The sequence below is a fragment of the Oncorhynchus keta genome, chromosome 13 (genome assembly GCF_023373465.1).
Source record: "Oncorhynchus keta strain PuntledgeMale-10-30-2019 chromosome 13, Oket_V2, whole genome shotgun sequence".
NCBI classification, from domain to species: Eukaryota; Metazoa; Chordata; class Actinopteri; order Salmoniformes; family Salmonidae; genus Oncorhynchus; species Oncorhynchus keta.
This window is the reverse complement of record NC_068433.1, coordinates 143,216-170,684: the sequence shown is the minus strand read 5'-3', so window position 1 is coordinate 170,684 and position 27,469 is coordinate 143,216. Positions and strand designations below refer to the sequence as shown.

The 27,469-nt window shown below is 48.7% G+C and overlaps 1 protein-coding gene and 1 long non-coding RNA gene across 2 annotated transcripts; both read left to right on the top strand.

Annotated features, from left to right (window-relative positions):
• Positions 1 to 1,585: 1,585 nt before the first annotated feature.
• LOC118376694 (E3 ubiquitin-protein ligase Topors-like) lies at positions 1,586 to 27,469 on the top strand (the record flags this gene model as incomplete). Its single annotated transcript, XM_052460702.1, has 8 exons — positions 1,586 to 1,923; positions 3,287 to 3,462; positions 5,163 to 5,214; positions 6,611 to 6,959; positions 9,996 to 10,303; positions 18,418 to 18,585; positions 21,161 to 21,304; positions 25,916 to 27,469. Coding segments are annotated over exons 1-8 (2,766 nt in total), but the record flags the coding sequence as incomplete, so codon positions are not given.
• LOC127906557 (uncharacterized) lies at positions 21,639 to 25,130 on the top strand. Its single transcript, XR_008061856.1, has 3 exons — positions 21,639 to 21,823; positions 22,032 to 22,455; positions 24,907 to 25,130. It is a non-coding gene; the product is annotated as an uncharacterized LOC127906557 (long non-coding RNA).

The following is a 27,469-nucleotide window of genomic DNA, read 5'->3' as shown; positions in this document are numbered from 1 at the left end:
ACACACACACAGATACAGACACACACACAGAACAAGATACACAGACACACACACACACAGATACAGACACACACACAGATACAGACACACACACAGATACAGACACACACACAGATACAGACACACAGACACACACACACAGATACAGACACACACACAGATACAGACACACACACAGATACAGGCACACAGACACACACACACACACACAGATACAGACACACACACAGATACAGACACACACACAGATACAGACACACAGACACACACACACAGATACAGACACACACACAGACACAGACACACACACACACACACACAGATACAGACACACACACACACACACACACAGATACAGACACACAGACACACACACACACACACACACACACACACAGATACACACACAGATACAGACACACAGACACACACACACACAGATACAGATACAGACACACAGACTAGGGCTGGGCGATACATTGCATGTTAAAGTGTACCAGTATTGGTCAACATACTGGTCTGGATCTTTCCAATACAGTCTATTAAGGTGTTTTGATACAGTGCTACAGAAATAACTGTCAGATTTGTCCTAGTTTGGTTGTTGAGTATAAAACCATCTGAATAGAGAAAGCCAGTAGCACCACCCAGAATTCACCTGTTGCCATCCTAGGGTCATTAACAACTCATAAAATAGGGCTATCTTCTGTATACCACCCCTACCTTGAACAAATTAAAAATAAAATAAAAATACTTTAAATAGCCATAAATCATTTACGAGCTACAGCTCTTTAGTCTATATTCTGGAATCATGTTCAGCGCAGGACAGCTCCTGTAACGACACTTTGAAACGACACTTTGAAACGAGTGCACTGCGTGGTGTTTTGGGGGAACGGGTGTCAGTGACATCGTTAAAACATTCCATCACAGTCGGAAAACCGGGCACCAGGTCTGAAATCTAAACAAGTACATGACAATTTGCTCATTTATAGACGGGAAGTGGACGTGTAAATACTTAGTGGAGATGGAGGAGACTGAAATTAAAACATATGCTTAAAAGTACTTGACTTCCTCTTTCAAAATAAGAAGTGAAGATGAAATAGGTTCTACCAATATCAACAAATGTGGACACAATCAATCAACCACAACCTCTAATCCTCCCTGGACATTAGTAACGTTGTGCGGCTGCGCGAAGGGGGAAGTCCTCCAGTATCCCACAATCCTCTTCGTTACCGATTTGCGCTCCTGCTTTCTGATTCACAACACCAAGTTTTTTTTTCTTCTTTTTTAAAATCGACATTCCTACCATACATTTGACAATTTATAAACCTTTCTTTAGGTCTGCGTTCACCGTAATGTCGTCAGATAGTTAGCCGATGAGCGACACTAACGGATTCGTTGGTTATAACGTGATGTTTTGACCGTGAACCGGAGATCTCTGCAGGGATTCGAGTCGTCAGGTAAAAGGGGGAAAAAAGCCGTTAGTTAACTAACCATGTTAGCGGGCTAACGTTACTCGGCTAGCCTGTCAGCTGACGAGCGAGTTATCAGCCCTATTGTTGTTGTTTCGTTTGATTATCATCGTTAGTGCTAAGTGGTGTAGCTACCTAGCTATCTTTTATAGGTAACTGGTGAGTGACTGCGATTGGTGAGCGATGAACCAGGATGGTTTAGCATTCAGGTTTAGCTCGTTAGCTCGTTAGCTGGGCGGAAGTGGAAGCAGCAGCACCTCGTTACCAAAGCCAGCTGTGAAGAATATAATATATGCGCTAGATCTGGTCGCTTAAAAAAAAAAACAATAAGAAACCATTTATGTTTGATCTGAAAATGTGTGTTTGTCTGGGGAATGGGTGGTGTGGCAGGCATAGACCGACTTGACCTCTGAACCGTATCGAACCGTATCGCGTTGACATGGTTCGGTTGACGGTAAGTGAACTTGACATCTTGCCAACTTCCTTCTCCAGAAGCGCATGAAGTATGACTAGCCTGAGTTCTGCAGGGGCCGGAGCACCGGAAATGCAGCGCGTTTTACTGTACACCGTTTTCACCGTTTTAACACAGTTGCTGCCAACAGTGTTTTTCCAGTGACGTTTTGTCGTCTGTCATCCGTTTACACACAGTTGTTCTGTAACGTGGAGATATGCCCGTGAGGGAACCCTATAAAAGTGTTTATCAATTTTTAAACTTAAAAAAAGCAAACATTTATTTTCGCAGATAAGGTCCTTGTGTTTCCAAAACCCCAAGCGATGATGCCTGTTAATGTTCAGACCCAAGCGATGCCTGTTAATGTTCAGACCCAAGCGATGCCTGTTAATGTTCAGACCCAAGCGATGCAGCCTGTTAATGTTCAGACCCAAGCGATGCAGCCTGTTAATGTTCAGACCCAAGCGATGCAGCCTGTTAATGTTCAGACCCAAGCGATGATGCCTGTTAATGTTCAGACCCAAGCGATGCCTGTTAATGTTCAGACCCAAGCGATGCCTGTTAATGTTCAGACCCAAGCGATGCAGCCTGTTAATGTTCAGACCCAAGCGATGCAGCCTGTTAATGTTCAGACCCAAGCGATGCAGCCTGTTAATGTTCAGACCCAAGCGATGCAGCCTGTTAATGTTCAGACCCAAGCGATGCAGCCTGTTAATGTTCAGACCCAAGCGATGCAGCCTGTTAATGTTCAGACCCAAGCGATGCAGCCTGTTAATGTTCAGACCCAAGCGATGCAGCCTGTTAATGTTCAGACCCAAGCGATGCAGCCTGTTAATGTTGCAGCCTGTTAATGTTCAGACCCAAGCGATGCAGCCTGTTAATGTTCAGACCCAAGCGATGCCTGTTAATGTTCAGACCCAAGCGATGCCTGTTAATGTTCAGACCCAAGCGATGCAGCCTGTTAATGTTCAGACCCAGCGATGCAGCCTGTTAATGTTGCAGCCTGTTAATGTTCAGACCCAAGCGATGCAGCCTGTTAATGTTCAGACCCTGTTAATGTTCGATGCAGCCTGTTAATGTTCAGACCCAAGCGATGCCTGTTAATGTTCAGACCCAAGCGATGCAGCCTGTTAATGTTCAGACCCAAGCGATGCAGCCTTCGTCCAATGACTCTTTTATGTGTAATGTAATGGAACAGAGAGTCGTGGTGAAGGCTTAGGCACTAAACTAGCCACTGGTAACATGTTTGTGGACTCACATTCCCATAGTAGGCTAATCTACATTATTCTCATACATGCGCTGTAGCAAAATGTTTCCAATTGATTTGTCTGGTATTGACTGACTTGACACCTTCTCCCCCCTCTAGAAGATGGCCCCTACCAAGATGAAACTGCGTGTCCGACGGCGGGAGAGCGGAGGAGGCGGTCAGGAACAGGAAGAAACCTCTAAGACCTCCTCTCAGTCGGTTTCGGCCGAGGCGTCTCCTGACTCTAAATGCCCAATCTGTCTGGACCGTTTCAACAACATGTCTTACCTGGACAGGTATTAGGATCCTGCTGCCGAGGCTCCTCTTCCTGGGGTCCAAACAGGAAACAATAAATAAAATGCATAATATACATATCACTATGTTTGCATTGCAATTTAGCAATTCCCACAGCTAGTATAGAGAGACACCCACATATCACATATCACATACAATGCAAAATGCATAGAATACCATGTGTTTCCCTCTGTTCTGGACCTGGGAAGAGACCTCTGGTTGCATGTCTTGTGTTGTACAGATGAGTGTCTGAACTGCTTGAGCAGACAGTTCAGTACCATCAACACATAAAGACCAATTGTGATGCAGTCAATCTCTCCTGAACTTTCAACCAGGAGAGATTGACATGTCATTGACGTTTGCACATCTGCACATCTCAGTGCTTTTAAGTTTAGGACCAACTGCAATTTGCGTAAGTCCTTCTGTGCCGCACCTGAATGTACCAGTGCTGCTTCCTTCCCTCTCCTCACCCCTCCTTCCCTCTCCTCGCCCCTCCCTCTCTTCCGTCCCTCTCCTCGCCCCTCCTTCCCTCTCCTCGCCCCTCCCTCTCTTCCGTCCCTCTCCTCGCCCCTCCTTCTCTTCCGTCCCTCTCCTCGCCCCTCCCTCTCTTCCGTCCCTCTCCTCGCCCCTCCTTCTCTTCCGTCCCTCTCCTTGCCCCTCCCTCTCTTCCGTCCCTCTCTCGCCCCTCCGTCCCTCTCCTCGCCCCTCCCTCTCTTCCGTCCCTCTCCTCGCCCCTCCTTCCCTCTCCTCGCCCCTCCCTCCCTCTCTTCTGTCCCTCTCCTCGTCCCTCTCCTCGCCCCTCCCTCTCTTCCCTCCCTCTCTTCCGTCCCTCCCTCCCTCTCTTCCATCCCTCTCCTCGCCCCTCCCTCTCTTCCATCCCTCTCCTCGTCCCTCCCTCCCTCTCGTCCCTTCCTCCCTCTCTTCCGTCCCTCCCTCCCTCTCTTCCGTCTCTCTCCTCGTCCCTCCCTCTCTTCCTTCCCTCTCCTCGCCCCTCCCTCTCCTCGTCCCTCCCTCCCTCTCTTCCGTCCCTCTCCTCGCCCCTCCCTCTCTTCCTTCCCTCTCCTCGCCCCTCCCCTCTTCTCGCCCCTCCCTCTCTTCCTTCCCTCTTCTCGCCCCTCCCTCTCTTCCTTCCCTCTCCTCGCCCCTCCCTCTCTTCCGTCCCTCTCCTCGTCCCTCCCTCTCGTCCCTCCCTCTCTTCCGTCCCTCCCTCTCCTCGTCCCTCCCCCCTCTTCCGTCCCTCGCCCCGACCTGGGCTCGAACCAGGGACCCTCTGCACACATCGACAACAGCCACCCTCGAAGCGTCGTTACCCATCGCTCCACAAAAAAGCTGCGGCCCTTTGCAGAGCAAAGGGGAAACAACTACTTCAAGGTCTCAGAGCGAGTGACGTCACTCGATTTGAAACGCTATTAGCGCCCACCACCGCTGACTAGCTAGCCATTTCGCATCGGTTACATGACCACACAGCTGAACAGTAGTCCTGGTGCGCCAAAACTAGGGCCTGGGTAAAGGAATGAGAGGCCCGGCATATTGCCGCTCCCAAGGTGCTTTACCCAAATCTAAGTTCTGACTTCAGCGGCCGTCACCTGACGAAGACGTGTGTGAATTCAAAATGTGTCTATTTTTTGTGGTAGTATATTATTTTAGCACCAGTGTTGTCAGGTTTAAGGTGTTTCACCTGTTTCCTTCCTTACCTGAACAGGTGTCTCCATCGCTTCTGCTTCCAGTGCATACAGGAGTGGAGCAACAACAAGGTAGGAGTCTCCCAAACAGCACCCTAATCCCTATGTAGTGCACTACTTTTGATCAGAGCCAATACGTCCCAAACAGCACCCTAATCCCTATGTAGTGCACTACTTTTGATCAGGCCCAATACGTTCCAAACAGCACCCTAATCCCTATGTAGTGCACTACTTTTGATCAGACCCACTACGTCCCAAACAGCACCCTAATCCCTATATAGTGCACTACTTTTGATCAGGCCCAATATGTTCCAAACAGCACCTAATCCCTATGTAGTGCACTACTTTTGATCAGGCCCAATATGTTCCAAACAGCACCCTAATCCCTATGTAGTGCACTACTTTTGATCAGGCCCAATACGTTCCAAGGCCCAACACGTTCCAAACAGCACCCTAATCCCTATGTAGTGCACTACTTTTGATCAGGCCCAATACGTTCCAAACAGCACCCTAATCCCTATGTAGTGCACTACTTTTGATCAGGCCCAATACGTTCCAAACAGCACCCTAATCCCTATGTAGTGCACTACTTTTGATCAGGCCCAATACGTTCCAAACAGCACCCTAATCCCTATGTAGTGCACTACCTTTGATCAGGCCCAATACGTTCCAAACAGCACCCTAATCCCTATGTAGTGCACTACTTTTGATCAGGCCCAATACGTTCCAAACAGCACCCTAATCCCTATGTAGTGCACTACCTTTGATCAGGCCCAATACGTTCCAAACAGCACCCTAATCCCTATGTAGTGCACTACTTTTGATCAGGCCCAATACGTTCCAAACAGCACCCTAATCCCTATGTAGTGCACTACCTTTGATCAGGCCCAATACGTTCCAAACAGCACCCTAATCCCTATGTAGTGCACTACTTTTGATCAGGCCCAATACGTTCCAAACAGCACCCTAATCCCTATGTAGTGCACTACCTTTGATCAGACCCAATACGTCCCAAACAGCACCCTAATCCCTATGTAGTGCACTACTTTTGATCAGACCCAATACGTCCCAAACAGCACCCTAATCCCTATGTAGTGCACTACTTTTGATCAGGCCCAATACGTTCCAAACAGCACCCTAATCCCTATGTAGTGCACTACTTTTGATCAGGCCCAATACGTTCCAAACAGCACCCTAATCCCTATGTAGTGCACTACCTTTGATCAGACCCAATACGTCCCAAACAGCACCCTAATCCCTATGTAGTGCACTACCTTTGATCAGACCCAATACGTCCCAAACAGCACCTTAATCCCTATGTAGTGCACTACATTTTTGTGCACAGAACAAGTACGAAGCTAGACTTTTGTGTGTTTTTATAATATCATTGCTCTTGATTACTGAAATGCTGGACAAACCGATTTTCCCCTCTAGGATGAATAAATCATTTGTTATTTCTGATCTCCAGGTGGAATGTCCTCTGTGTAAACAGCCGTTCTCCTCCATCCTTCACTCGATCAAGGCCCAGGACAACTTTAAAGAGTTTACTCTCAGGCCACCTCCTGTTACAGGGGAGAACGGGACCGCAATGATCGCAGCTGCCGAAGCAGCCGCCGCTGCCCTGGTGACCGCCAGGGTCGGTGGTAGTCATGGAGAACGAAGGAGGACGAGGAGAAGAGGAGGGGGGCAGGGGAGAGGAGGGAGAGAGAGGAGACAGTCAGGACGACTGTGGAGAGGGAGGGGCCTCTCTTCTGCTCCTCCTCTCCCTCCTCTTCATCCCCCTCTTCTACCCAGGCCCGAGGATGGAGGAATGAGAGGTAACCTTGTCTTTTAATCCTTATGGTTTGTTGTTACCTTTTCAAGACTACTTTGGAAAGATGGATGTTCATTGAAAGTGCTCTTTTTTTTTTTTTTTTTTTTTACGCAAATAAATTAAATTCAGTGCCTGAGGTTTGATCTAGACTAGAGGGTATTGTCATCTGTAGGAGCTATATACCACCCCAGTGTGGGTACCTCAGCCTGTAGGAGCTATACACCACCCCAGTGTGGGTACCTCAGCCTGTAGGAGCTATATACCACCCCAGTGTGGGTACCTCAGCCTGTAGGAGTTATATACCACCCCAGTGTGGGTACCTCAGCCTGTAGGAGTTATATACCACCCCAGTGTGGGTACCTCAGCCTGTAGGAGTTATATACCACCCCAGTGTGGGTACCTCAGCCTGTAGGAGCTATATACCACCCCAGTGTGGGTATCATACCACCCCAGTGTGGGTACCTCAGCCTGTAGGAGTTATATACCACCCCAGTGTGGGTACCTCAGCCTGTAGGAGTTATATACCACCCCAGTGTGGGTACCTCAGCCTGTAGGAGTTATACACCACCCCAGTGTGGGTACCTCAGCCTGTAGGAGTTATACACCACCCCAGTGTGGGTACCTCAGCCTGTAGGAGTTATATACCACCCCAGTGTGGGTACCTCAGCCTGTAGGAGTTATATACCACCCCAGTGTGGGTACCTCAGCCTGTAGGAGTTATATAATATAATAATAATAATATATGATACCACCCCAGTGTGGGTACCTCAGGAGCTATACACCACCCCAGTGTGGATACCTCAGCCTGTAGGAGTTATATACCACCCCAGTGTGGGTACCTCAGCCTGTAGGAGTTATATACCACCCCAGTGTGGGTACCTCAGCCTGTAGGAGTTATATACCACCCCAGTGTGGGTACCTCAGCCTGTAGGAGTTATATACCACCCCAGTGTGGGTACCTCAGCCTGTAGGAGTTATATACCACCCCAGTGTGGGTACCTCAGCCTGTAGGAGTTATATACCACCCCAGTGTGGGTACCTCAGCCTGTAGGAGTTATATACCACCCCAGTGTGGGTACCTCAGCCTGTAGGAGTTATACACCACCCCAGTGTGGGTACCTCAGCCTGTAGGAGTTATACACCACCCCAGTGTGGGTACCTCAGCCTGTAGGAGTTATATACCACCCCAGTGTGGGTACCTCAGCCTGTAGGAGTTATATACCACCCCAGTGTGGGTACCTCAGCCTGTAGGAGTTATATACCACCCCAGTGTGGGTACCTCAGCCTGTAGGAGTTATATACCACCCCAGTGTGGGTACCTCAGCCTGTAGGAGTTATACACCACCCCAGTGTGGGTACCTCAGCCTGTAGGAGTTATACACCACCCCAGTGTGGGTACCTCAGCCTGTAGGAGTTATATACCACCCCAGTGTGGGTACCTCAGCCTGTAGGAGCTATACACCACCCCAGTGTGGGTACCTCAGCCTGTAGGAGTTATACACCACCCCAGTGTGGGTACCTCAGCCTGTAGGAGTTATATACCACCCCAGTGTGGGTACCTCAGCCTGTAGGAGCTATACACCACCCCAGTGTGGGTACCTCAGCCTGTAGGAGTTATACACCACCCCAGTGTGGGTACCTCAGGAGCTATACACCACCCCAGTGTGGGTACCTCAGCCTGTAGAAGTTATACACCACCCCAGTGTGGGTACCTCAGCCTGTAGGAGCTATATACCACCCCAGTGTGGGTACCTCAGCCTGTAGGAGCTATATACCACCCCGTGTGGGTACCTCAGCCTGTAGAAGTTATATACCACCCCAGTGTGGGTACCTCAGCCTGTAGGAGTTATACACCACCCCAGTGTGGGTACCTCAGCCTGTAGGAGTTGTATACCACCCCAGTGTGGGTACCTCAGCCTGTAGGAGTTATACACCACCCCAGTGTGGGTACCTCAGCCTGTAGGAGCTATATACCACCCCAGTGTGGGTACCTCAGCCTGTAGGAGTTATATACCACCCCAGTGTGGGTACCTCAGCCTGTAGGAGCTATATACCACCCCAGTGTGGGTACCTCAGCCTGTAGGAGTTATATACCACCCCAGTGTGGGTACCTCAGCCTGTAGGAGCTATACACCACCCCAGTGTGGGTACCTCAGGAGTTATATACCACCCCAGTGTGGGTACCTCAGGAGTTATATACCACCCCAGTGTGGGTACCTCAGCCTGTAGGAGCTATACACCACCCCAGTGTGGGTACCTCAGCCTGTAGGAGCTATACACCACCCCAGTGTGGGTACCTCAGCCTGTAGGAGTTATACACCACCCCAGTGTGGGTACCTCAGGCTGTAGGAGCTATATACCACCCCAGTGTGGGTTCCTCAGCCTGTAGGAGTTATATACCACCCCAGTGTGGGTACCTCAGCCTGTAGGAGTTATATACCACCCCAGTGTGGGTTCCTCAGCCTGTAGGACATACAGTACCTGATATTCAGGTATGTATAGTTTTTTGTGTGCTCTAGGGCAACAGTGTCTAGATGGAATTTGTATTTGTGGTCCTTGCAACTGGACCTTTTTTGGAACACCATTATTTTTGTCTTGCTGAGATCCACTGTCAGGATCCAGGTCTGACAGAATCTGTGCATAAGATCTAGGTGCTGCTGTAGGTCCTCCTTGGTTGGTGACAGAAGCACCAGATCATCAGCCAACAGTAGACATTTGACTTCAGATTCTAGTAGGGTGAAGCCGGATGCTGCAGACTGTTCTGGTGCCCTCACCAATTCATTGATATATATGTTGAAGAGGGTGGGGCATAAGCTGCATCCCTGTCTCACCCCACGGCCCTGTGGAAAGAAATGTTTGTATTTTTTGGCCAGTTTTAACCGCACACTTGTTTGTGTACATGGATTTTATAATGTCGTATGTTTTTCCCCCAACACCACTTTCCATCAGTTTGTATAGCAGACCCTCATGTCACATTGAGTCAAAAGCTTTTTTGTTTTCTCTCTCTCACTGTCCCTCTTACCCTCCCCCTTCCTCTCAGGAGAGATGGATGGAGAGGACCCGGGGGTCATCTTTGATGGGCTGACTGGCGTGTCCGCCCCCCCACCTCACGATCGAGGGGTGCAGCGTCTCATGGTACGTCTGGCTGCTAGGCGACGGTCCCAGAGAGAGGGGCGCTCCGTAAGACTGCTCCGACCGCGGGAGATGCTCTCCTTCCGCCGGGCGCTCTACCGCAGTGGCGTACGTGTCAGGAACGCCCGCGGCGGCTGCGAGAGGCCCCGTGACATCACTGCTGCGTTCTACCAGCGGAACCCGGTTGCTCTCCATAGACTCCTCCCCTGGTTACAGGTGTGTGTGTGTGTGTGTGTGTGGTTACAGATGCTGTTTCCACTTACTGGGCATTCAGAAATTGTTCAGACCCCTTGACTTTTTACACATTTTGTCACGTTTCAGCCTAAAATTGACTAAATTGTTTTGTCCCTTCATCATTCTACACACAATATCCCATAATGACATCACAATAGGTGACCTACAGGAGATATAGGACTAGCAGGGTGACCTACAGGATATATAGGACTAGCAGGGTGACATACAGGAGATATAGGACTAGCAGGGTGACCTACAGGAGATATAGGACTAGCAGGGTGACCTACGGGAGATATAGGACTAGCAGCAGAGTGGTTGTCTGTGAATGATTCAGAACTCGGAGAGTGATTGGCTGAAGGTGAAACAGGGCTGTTGAAGTTAGTCTCTCCCTCAGAGGACCAGGGAGTCGGTGTGTTCTCTCTGGCCGGCCAGGCGTTCTCTCTGGTGTTCTCCCTGGCGTTCTCTCTGGCCTGCCAGGCGTTCTCCCTGGCGTTCTCCCTGGCGTCCTCCCTTGCGTTCTCCCTGGCGTTCTCTCTGGCCAGCCTGGCGTTCTCCCTTGCGTTCTCCCTGGCGTTGTCTCTGGCCTTCTCTCTGGCCAGCCTGGTGTTCTCCCTGGCGTCCTCCCTTGCGTTCTCCCTGGCGTTCTCTCTGGCCAGCCTGGCGTTCTCCCTGGCGTTCTCTCTGGCGTTCTCTCTGGCGTTCTCTCTGGCGTTCTCTCTGGCCAGCCTGGCGTTCTCCCTTGCGTTCTCCCTTGCGTTCTCTCTGGTGTTCTCTCTGGCCAGCCTGGCGTTCTCCCTGGCGTTCTCCCTGGCGTTCTCCCTGTGGTCCGGTGTGGTTGAATTACGGCTGTGGTTAGGGTCTGGGTTCAGGTTAGGGAGTGTGATGTGTTCTAGGTCCTTTAGGATGGTCGCTAGGAGATGAGAGTCAGAGGTCGCGACCCCAGGGTCACAGGTAAGATTGACCTGGGGGAGAACATAACCGTCTGCGTCCTGGGGACGGTCGACCGCATTTGCATTAGTGTTTGTATTCAGAACGTGGTCCTTGACGTTGACAGAAACGTCAACCACACAGTCGTCATCAAGCTCCGTTTTTTATGGTAGATTCCGTCATTGTGGTCAATGTCCGAGTTATGGTCCTCTGAGCTATGGTCTAAAGTAGTGCACTACCCATAGAGCTCTGGTCTAAAGTAGTACACTACCCACAGGGCTCTGGTCTAAAGTAGTGCACTACCCATAGAGCTCTGGTCTAAAGTAGTACACTACCCACAGGGCTCTGGTCTAAAGTAGTGCACTACCCATAGAGCTCTGGTCTAAAGTAGTACACTACCCACAGGGCTCTGGTCTAAAGTAGTCCCTTCAGAAAGAATTCAGACATCTTGACTTTTTTTCGCATGTTAGTTTACAGCCTTATTCTAAAATTTCCCCCTCAAAAACAGGTTTTTAAAAATAAAAACTGAAATATTACATTTACATAAGTATTCAGACCATTTACTCAGTACTTTGTTGAAGCATCTTTGGCAGCGATTACAGCCTCTAGTCTTCTTGGGTATGACTACATGCTTGGCACACCTGTATTTGGGGAGTTTCTCCCATTCTTCTCTGCAGATCCTCTCAAGCTCTGTCAGGTTGGATGGGGAGCGTCGCTGCACAGATATTTTTAGGTCTCTCCAAAGGTGTTCGATCGGGTTCAAGTCCGGGCTCTGACTGGGCCACTCAACGACATTCAGAGACTTGTCCCAAAGCTACTCCTGTGTTGTTTTGGTTGTGTGCTTAGGGTCGTTGTCCTGTTGGAAGGTGAACCTTCACCCCAGTCTGAGGAGCAGGTTTTCATCAAGGATCTCTCTGAACATTGCTCCGTTCATCTTTCCCTTGATCCTGACTAGTCTCCCAGTCCCTGCCACTGAAAAACATTCCCACTGCATGATGCTGCCACCGAACACAGTGGCCTCCATCATTCTGCAGCATTGAAGGTCCCCAAGAACACAGTGGCCTCCATCATTCTGCAGCATTGAATGTCCCCAAGAACATAGTGGCCTCCATCATTCTTAAATGGAAGAAGTTTGGAACCACCAAGACTCTTCCTCGAGCTGGCCGCCGGGCCAAACTGAGCAATCAGGGGAGAAGGGAATTGGTCAGGGAGGTGATGGTCACTTTGATAGAGCTCCAGAGTTCCTCTGTGGAGATGGGAGAACCTTCCAGAAGGACAACCATCTCTGCAGCACTCCACCAATCAGGCCTTTAGGGTAGAGTGGCCAGATCAGTAAAAGGCACATGACCGCCAGCTTGGACTTTGCCAAAAGGCACCTAAAGACTCTCAGACCATGAGAAACAAGAATCTCTGGTCTGATGAAACCAAGATTGAACTCTTTGGCCTAAATGCCAAAGGTCACGTCTGGAGGAAAACAGACATCATCCCTATGGTGAAGCAGGGTTGTGGCAGCATCATGCAGTGGGAATGTTTTTCAGTGGCAGGGACTGGGAGACTAGTCAGGATCAAGGGAAAGATGAACGGAGCAATGTTCAGAGAGATCCTTGATGAAAACCTGCTCCTCAGACTGGGGTGAAGGTTCACCTTCCAACAGGACAACGACCCTAAGCACACAACCAAAACAACACAGGAGTAGCTTTGGGACAAGTCTCTGAATGTCGTTGAGTGGCCCAGTCAGAGCCCGGACTTGAACCCGATCGAACACCTTTGGAGAGACCTAAAAATATCTGTGCAGCGACGCTCCCCATCCAACCTGACAGAGCTTGAGAGGATCTGCAGAGAAGAATGGGAGAAACTCCCCTCCATAGAGATGAAACCCCTCCATAGAGATGGACTAGGAGATGAAACCCCTCCATAGAGATGAAACCCCTCCATAGAGATGGACTGGGAGATGAAACCCCTCCATGAAGATGGACTGGGAGATGAAACCCCTCCATAGAGATGGACTGGGAGATTAAGCCCCTCCATGGAGATGGACTGGGAGATGAAGCCCCTCCATGGAGATGGACTGGGAGATGAAACCCCTCCATGGAGATGAGATGAAACCCCTCCATAGAGATGGACTGGGAGATGAAACCCCTCCATAGAGATGGACTGGGAGATGAAACCCTCCATAGAGATGGACTGGGAGATGAAACCCCTCCATAGAGATGGACTGGGAGATGAAACCCCTCCATAGAGATGGACTGGGAGATGAAACCCCTCCATGGAGATGGACTGGGAGATGAAACCCCTCCATAGAGATGGACTGGGAGATGAAACCCCTCCATAGAGATGGACTGGGAGATGAAACCCCTCCATGGAGATGGACTGGGAGATGAAACCCCTCCATGGAGATGGACTGGGAGATGAAACCCCTCCATGGAGATGGACTGGGAGATGAAACCCCTCCATAGAGATGGACTGGGAGATGAAACCCCTCCATAGAGATGGACTGGGAGATGAAACCCCTCCATAGAGATGGACTGGGAGATGAAACCCCTCCATGGAGATGGACTGGGAGATGAAACCCCTCCATGGAGATGGACTGGGAGATGAAACCCCTCCATAGAGATGGACTGGGAGATGAAACCCCTCCATGGAGATGGACTAGGAGATGAAACCCCTCCATAGAGATGGACTGGGAGATGAAACCCCTCCATAGAGATGGACTGGGAGATGAAACCCCTCCATGGAAATGAAACCCCTCCATAGAGATGGACTAGGAGATGAAACCCCTCCATGGAGATGGACTGGGAGATGAAACCCCTCCATGGAGATGGACTGGGAGATGAATCCCCTCCATAGAGATGGACTGGGAGATGAAACCCCTCCATGGAGATGGACTGGGAGATGAAACCCTCCATGGAGATGGACTGGGAGATGAAACCCCTCCATGGAGATGGACTGGGAGATGAAACCCCTCCATGGAGATGAGATGAAACCCCTCCATAGAGATGGACTGGGAGATGAAACCCCTCCATAGAGATGGACTGGGAGATGAAACCCCTCCATGGAGATGGACTGGGAGATGAAACCCCTCCATAGAGATGGACTGGGAGATGAAACCCCTCCATAGAGATGGACTGGGAGATGAAACCCCTCCATGTAGATGGACTGGGAGATGAAACCCCTCCATAGAGATGGACTGGGAGATGAAACCCCTCCATGGAGATGGACTGGGAGATGAAACCCCTCCATAGAGATGGACTGGGAGATGAAACCCCTCCATGGAGATGGACTAGGAGATGAAACCCCTCCATAGAGATGGACTGGGAGATGAAACCCCTCCATGGAGATGAGATGAAACCCCTCCATAGAGATGGACTGGGAGATGAAACCCCTCCATAGAGATGGACTGGGAGATGAAACCCCTCCATGGAGATGGACTAGGAGATGAAACCCCTCCATAGAGATGGACTGGGAGATGAAACCCCTCCATAGAGATGGACTGGGAGATGAAACCCCTCCATGTAGATGGACTGGGAGATGAAACCCCTCCATAGAGATGGACTGGGAGACGAAACCCCTCCATAGAGATGGACTGGGAGACGAAACCCCTCCATGGAGATGGACTGGGAGATGAAACCCCTCCATAGAGATGGACTGGGAGATGAAACCCCTCCATGGAGATGGACTGGGAGATGAAACCCCTCCATGTAGATGGACTGGGAGATGAAACCCCTCCATAGAGATGGACTGGGAGATGAAACCCCTCCATAGAGATGGACTGGGAGATGAAACCCCTCCATGGAGATGGACTGGGAGATGAAACCCCTCCATGGAGATGGACTGGGAGATGAAACCCCTCCATAGAGATGGACTGGGAGATGAAACCCCTCCATGGAGATGGACTGGGAGATGAAACCCCTCCATAGAGATGGACTGGGAGATGAAACCCCTCCATAGAGATGGACTGGGAGATGAAACCCCTCCATAGAGATGGACTGGGAGATGAAACCCCTCCATGGAGATGAAACCCCTCCATAGAGATGGACTAGGAGATGAAACCCCTCCATGGAGATGGACTGGGAGATGAAACCCCTCCATAGAGATGGACTGGGAGATGAAACCCCTCCATGGAGATGGACTGGGAAATGAAACCCCTCCATGGAGATGGACTGGGAGATGAAACCCCTCCATAGAGATGGACTGGGAGATGAAGCCCCTCCATAGAGATGGACTGGGAGATGAAACCCTCCATGGAGATGGACTCCATGGAGATGAAACCCTCCATAGAGATGGACTGGGAGATGAAACCCCTCCATGGAGATGGATGGGAGATGAAACCCTCCATAGAGATGGACTGGGAGATGAAACCCCTCCATAGAGATGGACTGGGAGATGAAACCCCTCCATAGAGATGGACTGGGAGATGAAACCCCTCCATGGAGATGGACTGGGAGATGAAACCCTCCATAGAGATGGACTGGGAGATGAAACCCCTCCATAGAGATGGACTGGGAGATGAAACCCCTCCATGGAGATGAAACCCCTCCATAGAGATGGACTGGGAGATGAAACCCCTCCATAGAGATGGACTGGGAGATGAAACCCCTCCATAGAGATGGACTGGGAGATGAAACCCCTCCATGGAGATGGACTGGGAGATGAAACCTCCTCCATGGAGATGGACTGGGAGATGAAACCCTCCATAGAGATGGACTGGGAGATGAAACCCCTCCATAGAGATGGACTGGGAGATGAAACCCCTCCATGGAGATGGACTGGGAGATGAAACACCTCCATAGAGATGGACTGGGAGATGAAACCCCTCCATGAGATGGACTGGGAGATGAAACCCCTCCATAGAGATGGACTGGGAGATGAAACCCTCCATAGAGATGGACTGGGAGATGAAACCCCTCCATGGAGATGGACTAGGAGATGAAACCCCTCCATAGAGATGGACTGGGAGATGAAACCCCTCCATAGAGATGGACTGGGAGATGAATGAAACCCCCATGGAGATGGACTGGGAGATGAAACCCTCCATAGAGATGGACTGGGAGATGAAACCCCTCCATGGAGATGGACTGGGAGATGAAACCCCTCCATGGAGATGGACTGGGAGATGAAACCCTCCATAGAGATGGACTGGGAGATGAAACCCCTCCATGGAGATGGACTGGGAGATGAAACCCCTCCATAGAGATGGACTGGGAGATGAAACCCCTCCATAGAGATGGACTGGGAGATGAAACCCCTCCATGGAGATGGACTGGGAGATGAAACCCCTCCATAGAGATGGACTGGGAGATGAAACCCCTCCATAGAGATGGACTGGGAGATGAAACCCCTCCATGGAGATGGACTAGGAGATGAAACCCCTCCATGGAGATGGACTGGGAGATGAAACCCTCCATAGAGATGGACTAGGAGATGAAACCCCTCCATGGAGATGAAACCCCTCCATGGAGATGGACTGGGAGATGAAACCCTCCATAGAGATGGACTGGGAGATGAAACCCCTCCATGTAGATGGACTGGGAGATGAAACCCCTCCATGGAGATGGACTGGGAGATGAAACCCCTCCATAGAGATGGACTGGGAGATGAAACCCCTCCATGGAGATGGACTGGGAGATGAAACCCCTCCATGGAGATGGACTAGGAGATGAAACCCCTCCATGGAGATGGACTGGGAGATGAAACCCCTCCATGGAGATGGACTGGGAGATGAAACCCCTCCATAGAGATGAAACCCCTGAATACCATAACAGGATATAGTACCATAGTAGGATATAGTACCATAGTAGGATATAGTACCATAACAGGATATAGTACCATAGTAGGATATAGTACCATAGTAGGATATAGTACCATAGTAGGATATAGTACCATCGTAGGATATAGTACCGTAACAGGATATAACATAGTAGGATATAGTACCATAGTAGGATATAGTACCATAACAGGATATAGTACCATAGTAGGATACAGTACCATCGTAGGATATAGTACCGTAACAGGATATAGTACCATAACAGGATATAGTACCATAACAGGATATAGTACCATAACAGGATATAGTACCATAGTAGGATATAGTACCATCGTAGGATATAGTACCATAACAGGATATAGTACCATAGTAGGATACAGTACCCTAGTTGGATATAGTACCATAACAGGATATAGTAGATTAATACTTATAAACTCAGCAAAGAAAAACGTCCTCTCACTGTCAAATGCATTTATTTTTCAGCAAACTAAACATGTGTAAACATTGACTGAACGTTCTGATTTATTACGCATCACAATAATACTGTCGTACAGGGAGGGACCTATTAAAATCTGAATTATGTTTGCCTCATCAGAAAGATTCAGGGAATATGTATCACTGTTCTGTTCATATCTTATGATCAACTTGGGCAAATTCATTTCCAATACATTTAGTTGATTCCCTACTAAGTTCAATACATTTAGTTGATTCCCTACATTTAGTTGATTCCCTACTAAGTTCAATACATTTACTTGATTCCCTACTAAGTTCAATACATCTAGTTGATTCCCTACATTTAGTTGATTCCCTACTAAGTTCAATACATCTAGTTGATTCCCTACATTTAGTTGATTCCCTACTAAGTTCAATACATTTAGTTGATTCCCTACTGAGTTCAATACATTTACTTGATTCCCTACTAAGTTCAATACATTTAGTTGATTCCCTACATTTAGTTGATTCCCTACTGAGTTCAATACATTTACTTGATTCCCTACTAAGTTCAATACATCTAGTTGATTCCCTACTGAGTTCAATACATTTAGTTGATTCCCTACTAAGTTCAATACATCTAGTTGATTCCCTACTAAGTTCAATACATCTAGTTGATTCCCTACTAAGTTCAATACATTTAGTTGATTCCCTACTAAGTCCAATACATCTAGTTGATTCCCTACTAAGTTAAGTACATTTTTAAAAAAAATATTGTGGAATTCTGTTTTAATGTCTCGCTTCCGTGAATCTGTCGGGGTTTTCTGCATCTTAGATTTTATAGGGCCGTAGGGGAAGTTTTGTAGCCAGTCATCTTTGCTGCTGCTTGTATCAAGTCTTTCAGAGCGTGTTTTGAGTCTGCATATTTGATTAATTGAAACTTCGACCTTTAACCCTTGACCCCTGGTTACAGCGGGAGCTGACGGTGTTGTACGGCGCCCACGGCTCATTGGTCAACATCGTCCAACGCATCATCACCTCGCGAATCGCACGTCACGACATGGAGGGAGGGGGTGGGGCCATCCAGGACGAACTCCGTCCCTTCCTGCTGGCGAGGACTGATCACTTCCTTCACGAGCTTGTGAGCGCGCACACACACACACACACACACACACACACACACACACACACACACACACACACACACACACACACACACACACACACACACACACACACACTCTCTCCCTAAACCAATCACACACACACACTCTCTCCCTAAACCAATCACACACACACACACTCACTCTCTCCCTAAACCAATCACACACACACACACACTCTCTCCCTAAACCAATCACACACACACACACTCTCTCCCTAAACCAATCACACACACACACACACACTCTCTCCCTAAACCAATCACACACACACACACACACTCTCTCCCTAAACCAATCACACACACACACACTCACTCTCTCCCTAAACCACACCACACACACACACACACACACACACACACACACACACACACACACACACACACACACACACAACACACACACACACACACACACACTCTCTCCCTAAACCAATCACACACACACACACACACACTCTCTCCCTAAACCAATCACACACACACACACACACACTCTCTCCCTAAACCAATCACACACACACACACACACACTCTCTCCCTAAACCAATCACACACACACACACACACACTCTCTCCCTAAACCAATCACACACACACACACACACACACGCACACACGCACACACACTCTCTCCCTAAACCAATCACGCACACACACTCTCTCCCTAAACCAATCACGCACACTCACACTCTCTCTAAACCAATCACACACACACACTCTCTCCCTAAACCAATCACACACACACTCTCTCCTAAACCAATAAACCAATCTCTCCCACACCACACACACACACTCTCTCCCTAAACCAATCACACACACACTCTCTCCCTAAACCAATCACACACACTCACTCTCTCCCTAAACCAATCACACACACTCACTCTCTCCCTAAACCAATCACACACACTCACTCTCTCCCTAAACCAATCACACACACACACTCTCTCCCTAAACCAATCACACACACTCACTCTCCCTAAACCAATCACACACACACTCTCTCCCTAAACCAATCACACACACACACTCTCTCCCTAAACCAATCACACACACTCACTCTCTCCCTAAACCAATCACACACACACACTCTCTCCCTAAACCAATCACACACACACACTCTCTCCCTAAACCAATCACACACACACACTCTCTCCCTAAACCAATCACACACACTCACTCTCTCCCTAAACCAATCACACACACTCACTCTCTCCCTAAACCAATCACACACACACTCACTCTCTCCCTAAACCAATCACACACACACTCACTCTCTCCCTAAACCAATCACACACACACACTCACTCTCTCCCTAAACCAATCACACACACACACTCACTCTCTCCCTAAACCAATCACACACACACACTCACTCTCTCCCTAAACCAATCACACACACACACTCACTCTCCCTAAACCAATCACACACACACTCACTCTCTCCCTAAACCAATCACACACACACACACTCACTCTCTCCCTAAACCAATCACACACACACACACTCACTCTCTCCCTAAACCAATCACACACACACACTCACTCTCTCCCTAAACCAATCACACACACACACTCACTCTCTCCCTAAACCAATCACACACACACACTCACTCTCTCCCTGAACCAATCACACACACACACTCACTCTCTCCCTAAACCAATCACACACACACACTCACTCTCTCCCTGAACCAATCACACACACACACTCACTCTCTCCCTAAACCAATCACACACACTCACTCTCTCCCTGAACCAATCACACACACACACTCACTCTCTCCCTAAACCAATCACACACACACACTCACTCTCTCCCTAAACCAATCACACACACACACTCACTCTCTCCCTGAACCAATCACACACACACACTCACTCTCTCCCTGAACCAATCACACACACACACTCACTCTCTCCCTGAACCAATCACACACACACACTCACTCTCTCCCTCAACCAATCACACACACACACACACTCACTCTCTCCCTAAACCAATCACACACACACACTCACTCTCTCCCTAAACCAATCACACACACACACTCACTCTCTCCCTAAACCAATCACACACACACTCACTCTCTCCCTAAACCAATCACACACACACACTCACTCTCTCCCTAAACCAATCACACACACACACTCACTCTCTCCCTAAACCAATCACACACACACACTCACTCTCTCCCTAAACCAATCACACACACACACTCACTCTCTCCCTAAACCAATCACACACACACACTCACTCTCTCCCTGAACCAATCACACACACACACTCACTCTCTCCCTAAACCAATCACACACACACACTCACTCTCTCCCTGAACCAATCACACACACACACTCACTCTCTCCCTGAACCAATCACACACACACACTCACTCTCTCCCTGAACCAATCACACACACACACTCACTCTCTCCCTGAACCAATCACACACACACACACTCACTCTCTCCCTAAACCAATCACACACACTCACTCTCTCCCTGAACCAATCACACACCCTCACTAACCTTTGTGTGTCTCACCCCCCCAGATCAGTTTTGCACGTTCCCCTCTCAGTATGGAAGTGTACGACCAGCTGTCCATCTACGACCCTCCAGCGCCGTCCTACGAGGACAGGATGACGTCATCATCTAGCGACACTGACGACTCTGTCATCGCCATTTCGGATGAAGAGGTTTTTTTTTTTTATTACTGGTTTTTAAATAGTTGTTTCACCCCTTGAGAGAAGAGTTGGTGAGTTAGCATGTCACTGTACTGTGGACAATACGCTGTATACTTTTGATTTGAGGAGGAAAAGGAAGGTATTTCCCCTCAGGAATATGTCTGTCTGTCTGTCTGTCTGTCTAGGAAGAGGAAGGAAGATATTTCCCCTCAGGAATATGTCTATCTAGGAAGAGGAAGGAAGGTATTTCCCCTCAGGAATATGTCTGTCTGTCTATCTAGGAAGAGGAAGGAAGATATTTCCCCTCAGGAATATGTCTGTCTAGGAAGAGGAAGGAAGGTATTTCCCCTCAGGAATATGTCTGTCTGTCTGTCTAGGAAGAGGAAGGAAGATATTTCCCCTCAGGAATATGTCTGTCTGTCTGTCTAGGAAGAGGAAGGAAGATATTTCCCCTCAGGAATATGTCTGTCTAGGAAGAGGAAGGAAGATATTTCCCCTCAGGAATATGTCTGTCTAGGAAGAGGAAGGAAGGTATTTCCCCTCAGGAATATGTCTGTCTGTCTGTCTAGGAAGAGGAAGGAAGGTATTTCCCCTCAGGAATATGTCTGTCTGTCTGTCTAGGAAGAGGAAGGAAGATATTTCCCCTCAGGAATATGTCTGTCTGTCTGTCTAGGAAGAGGAAGGAAGGTATTTCCCCTCAGGAATATGTCTGTCCGTCTGTCTAGGAAGAGGAAGGAAGGTATTTCCCCTCAGGAATATGTCTGTCTAGGAAGAGGAAGGAAGATATTTCCCCTCAGGAATATGTCTGTCTAGGAAGAGGAAGGAAGATATTTCCCCTCAGGAATATGTCTGTCTGTGTATCTAGGAAGAGGAAGGAAGATATTTCCCCTCAGGAATATGTATGTCTGTGTATCTAGGAAGAGGAAGGAAGATATTTCCCCTCAGGAATATGTCTGTCTATCTAGGAAGAGGAAGGATGATATTTCCCCTCAGGAATATGTCTGTCTGTGTATCTAGGAAGAGGAAGGAAGATATTTCCCCTCAGGAATATGTCTATCTAGGAAGAGGAAGGAAGATATTTCCCCTCAGGAATATGTCTGTCTAGGAAGAGGAAGGAAGATATTTCCCCTCAGGAATATGTCTGTCTAGGAAGAGGAAGGAAGGTATTTCCCCTCAGGAATATGTCTGTCTGTCTAGGAAGAGGAAGGAAGATATTTCCCCTCAGGAATATGTCTGTCTGTGTATCTAGGAAGAGGAAGGAAGATATTTCCCCTCAGGAATATGTCTGTCTGTCTATCTAGGAAGAGGAAGGAAGATATTTCCCCTCAGGAATATGTATGTCTGTGTATCTAGGAAGAGGAAGGAAGATATTTCCCCTCAGGAATATGTCTGTCTATCTAGGAAGAGGAAGGATGATATTTCCCCTCAGGAATATGTCTGTCTGTGTATCTAGGAAGAGGAAGGAAGATATTTCCCCTCAGGAATATGTCTGTCTGTCTGTCTAGGAAGAGGAAGGAAGATATTTCCCCTCAGGAATATGTCTGTCTAGGAAGAGGAAGGAAGATATTTCCCCTCAGGAATATGTCTGTCTGTCTGTCTAGGAAGAGGAAGGAAGATATTTCCCCTCAGGAATATGTCTGTCTAGGAAGAGGAAGGAAGATATTTCCCCTCAGGAATATGTCTGTCTAGGAAGAGGAAGGAAGATATTTCCCCTCAGGAATATGTCTGTCTAGGAAGAGGAAGGAAGATATTTCCCCTCAGGAATATGTCTGTCTAGGAAGAGGAAGGAAGATATTTCCCCTCAGGAATATGTCTGTCTAGGAAGAGGAAGGAAGATATTTCCCCTCAGGAATATGTCTGTCTGTGTATCTAGGAAGAGGAAGGAAGATATTTCCCCTCAGGAATATGTCTGTCTGTGTATCTAGGAAGAGGAAGGAAGATATTTCCCCTCAGGAATATGTCTGTCTGTGTATCTAGGAAGAGGAAGGAAGATATTTCCCCTCAGGAATATGTCTGTCTGTCTATCTAGGAAGAGGAAGGAAGATATTTCCCCTCAGGAATATGTCTGTCTAGGAAGAGGAAGGAAGATATTTCCCCTCAGGAATATGTCTGTCTAGGAAGAGGAAGGAAGATATTTCCCCTCAGGAATATGTCTGTCTAGGAAGAGGAAGGAAGATATTTCCCCTCAGGAATATGTCTGTCTGTCTAGGAAGAGGAAGGAAGGTATTTCCCCTCAGGAATATGTCTGTCTGTGTATCTAGGAAGAGGAAGGAAGATATTTCCCCTCAGGAATATGTCTGTCTGTGTATCTAGGAAGAGGAAGGAAGATATTTCCCCTCAGGAATATGTCTGTCTGTCTATCTAGGAAGAGGAAGGATGGTATTTCCCCTCAGGAATATGTCTATCTGTCTGTCTAGGAAGAGGAAGGAAGATATTTCCCCTCAGGAATATGTCTGTCTAGGAAGAGGAAGGAAGATATTTCCCCTCAGGAATATGTCTGTCTAGGAAGAGGAAGGAAGGTATTTCCCCTCAGGAATATGTCTGTCTAGGAAGAGGAAGGAAGATATTTCCCCTCAGGAATATGTCTGTCTGTCTGTCTAGGAAGAGGAATGAAGGTATTTCCCCTCAGGAATATGTCTGTCTAGGAAGAGGAAGGAAGGTATTTCCCCTCAGGAATATGTCTATCTGTCTGTCTAGGAAGAGGAAGGAAGATATTTCCCCTCAGGAATATGTCTGTCTAGGAAGAGGAAGGAAGGTATTTCCCCTCAGGAATATGTCTGTCTAGGAAGAGGAAGGAAGATATTTCCCCTCAGGAATATGTCTGTCTGTCTGTCTAGGAAGAGGAAGGAAGGTATTTCCCCTCAGGAATATGTCTGTCTGGGAAGAGGAAGGATGGTATTTCCCCTCAGGATTATGTCTGTCTAGGAAGAGGAAGGAAGATATTTCCCCTCAGGAATATGTCTATCTAGGAAGAGGAAGGAAGATATTTCCCCTCAGGAATATGTCTGTCTGTCTAGGAAGAGGAAGGAAGATATTTCCCCTCAGGAATATGTCTGTCTGTCTATCTAGGAAGAGGAAGGAAGATATTTCCCCTCAGGAATATGTCTGTCTGTCTATCTAGGAAGAGGAAGGATGGTATTTCCCTCAGGAATATGTCTATCTGTCTGTCTAGGAAGAGGAAGGAAGGTATTTCCCCTCAGGAATATGTCTATCTGTCTGTCTAGGAAGAGGAAGGAAGATATTTCCCCTCAGGAATATGTCTGTCTAGGAAGAGGAAGGAAGGTATTTCCCCTCAGGAATATGTCTGTCTAGGAAGAGGAAGGAAGATATTTCCCCTCAGGAATATGTCTGTCTGTCTGTCTAGGAAGAGGAAGGAAGGTATTTCCCCTCAGGAATATGTCTGTCTAGGAAGAGGAAGGAAGGTATTTCCCCTCAGGAATATGTCTATCTGTCTGTCTAGGAAGAGGAAGGAAGATATTTCCCCTCAGGAATATGTCTGTCTAGGAAGAGGAAGGAAGATATTTCCCCTCAGGAATATGTCTGTCTAGGAAGAGGAAGGAAGATATTTCCCCTCAGGAATATGTCTATCTGTCTGTCTAGGAAGAGGAAGGAAGATATTTCCCCTCAGGAATATGTCTGTCTAGGAAGAGGAAGGAAGGTATTTCCCCTCAGGAATATGTCTGTCTAGGAAGAGGAAGGAAGATATTTCCCCTCAGGAATATGTCTGTCTAGGAAGAGGAAGGAAGATATTTCCCCTCAGGAATATGTCTGTCTAGGAAGAGGAAGGAAGATATTTCCCCTCAGGAATATGTCTGTCTGTCTGTCTAGGAAGAGGAAGGAAGATGGTCCTTCTGTGGCTCAGTTGGTAGAGCGTGGCGCTTGTAACGCCAGGGTAGTGGGTTCGATTCCCGGGACCACCCATACGTAGAATGTATGCACACATGACTGTAAGTCGCTTTGGATAAAAGCGTCAGCTAAATGGCATATATTATTTATATTATATTAAGATATTTCCCCTCAGGAATATGTCTATCTGTCTATCTAGGAAGAGGAAGGAAGAGGAAGGAAGATATTTCCCTCAGGAATATGTCTATCTAGGAAGTCTATCTAGGAAAGGAAAGATATTTCCCCTCAGGAATATGTCTGTCTAGGAAGAGGAAGGAAGATATTTCCCCTCAGGAATATGTCTGTCTAGGAAGAGGAAGGAAGATATTTCCCCTCAGGAATATGTCTGTCTGTCTATCTAGGAAGAGGAAGGAAGATATTTCCCCTCAGGAATATGTCTGTCTATCTAGGAAGAGGAAGGAAGATATTTCCCCTCAGGAATATGTCTGTCTATCTAGGAAGAGGAAGGAAGATATTTCCCCTCAGGAATATGTCTATCTAGGAAGAGGAAGGAAGATATTTCCCCTCAGGAATATGTCTGTCTAGGAAGAGGAAGGAAGATATTTCCCCTCAGGAATATGTCTGTCTAGGAAGAGGAAGGAAGGTATTTCCCCTCAGGAATATGTCTGTCTGTCTGTCTAGGAAGAGGAAGGAAGATATTTCCCCTCAGGAATATGTCTGTCTAGGAAGAGGAAGGATGATATTTCCCCTCAGGAATATGTCTGTCTGTCTTTCTAGGAAGAGGAAGGAGGGTCGGAGGGAGAACGAGAGAGACGGCCGGTGTCGGTAGCAGGAAGTAGCGCTCTGAGCCAATCCGCTTGGGACGATGAAACACCAGGACCCTCCTACTCTACCGCTGAGCCGTCCCAATCCCCCATGCCGCTCTCGATCAGCCCAGGGGGGAGGGACTCTGGTCCAGCGGGGGCTAATCAGAATCCTGCTCTGGACATGACAGCGGCAGGGAATGGAGAGAGGGTTGAGGAGGGAGGAGAGGAAGAGGAAGAGGAGGAGGAACAATGTATGATAGTAGGGTTTGTTAAAGCCATGGCTGAGAGAACTCCTGAACTGGTCCAACTCTCCTCGGACCCCTCAGACGAAGAGGGGGAGAAACAGGAGACGAAAGAGACTGTTCCCCAAACAGTGTTAACCCCTCTCTCTCTCGTTGTCCCTCCCCTCTCCATTCCAGTTCCCCCCATGTCTCTGTTTATAAACACCAGCACAGAAAGACCGGGAGGAGGGGGGGAGAGACAGGGAGGAGGGGGGGAAAGACTTGGAGGAGGGGGGGAAAGAGGACTGGGAGTAAGACATCTAGACAGAGAGAGAGAGCAGGTAGAAGAGAGACTCCTCTATTGCCCTCTAGGGGAGAGAAGGGAGGGCAGACACCGAGAGCGGTCGTGTTCAGGATCGCGGTCCAGAAGCAGACATCGGTCAGCGAGCGCTTGGTCGCGGTCCAGGAGTTCTGAACGGAGCTGGTCAGCACGGAGCCCCGTGTCTGTACGGAGCGACGACAGCAGCCAGGAACGGCGCCGGAAGAGACGGGCGAGAGAGCGGGAGAAAAGGAGACAGGAGAAAGGAAGAGGAAGAGGCTCCCACGACAGAGGCTCCCACGACAGAGGCTCCCACGACAGAGGCTCCCACGACAGAGGCTCCCACGACAGAGGCTCCCATAGACAACACAGCAGAGAGCACAGGAGAGAGACCAGTGGAGGAAGTGAGAGGAGCAGAGGTAGAGAGAGAGAAAGGATTCCATATGAACCAGCCAGGTCCCAATATTCTAACACAGGAATATTCTGTAGTCCGGAAAACAGCGTCCTATCCCATTCCCCGTCCTTATCCCGGAGTAGCCAGCGAGGACCAGAATCTCCTGGGGAACACCGGCATTCCCGGTCCTCTGACAGCCTCTCTTCCTCCAGCTCCCTGTCCCATCTCTCTGCACACAGACAGCATTCCCGACATTCCCCACGCTCCGACAAGCCGGGAGGGAAGAGGAAATATAAGACACGGCATCTGGAAGACCCTTCCTGGGAGCCATCCAGCTCTGCACGGAGAGAGAGGGGGCGAGGGGGGGAGCGAGAGAGGGGGCGAGGGGGGACAGAGGCCACCGCTAGCCCCCGGAAGAGCAGAGGCAGTCTGGAAGACCCTTCCTGGGAGCCATCCAGCTCTGCACGGAGAGAGAGGGGGCGAGGGGGGGAGCGAGAGAGGGGGCGAGGGGGGACAGAGGCCACCGCTAGCCCCCGGAAGAGCAGAGGCAGTCTGGAAGACCCTTCCTGGGAGCCATCCAGCTCTGCACGG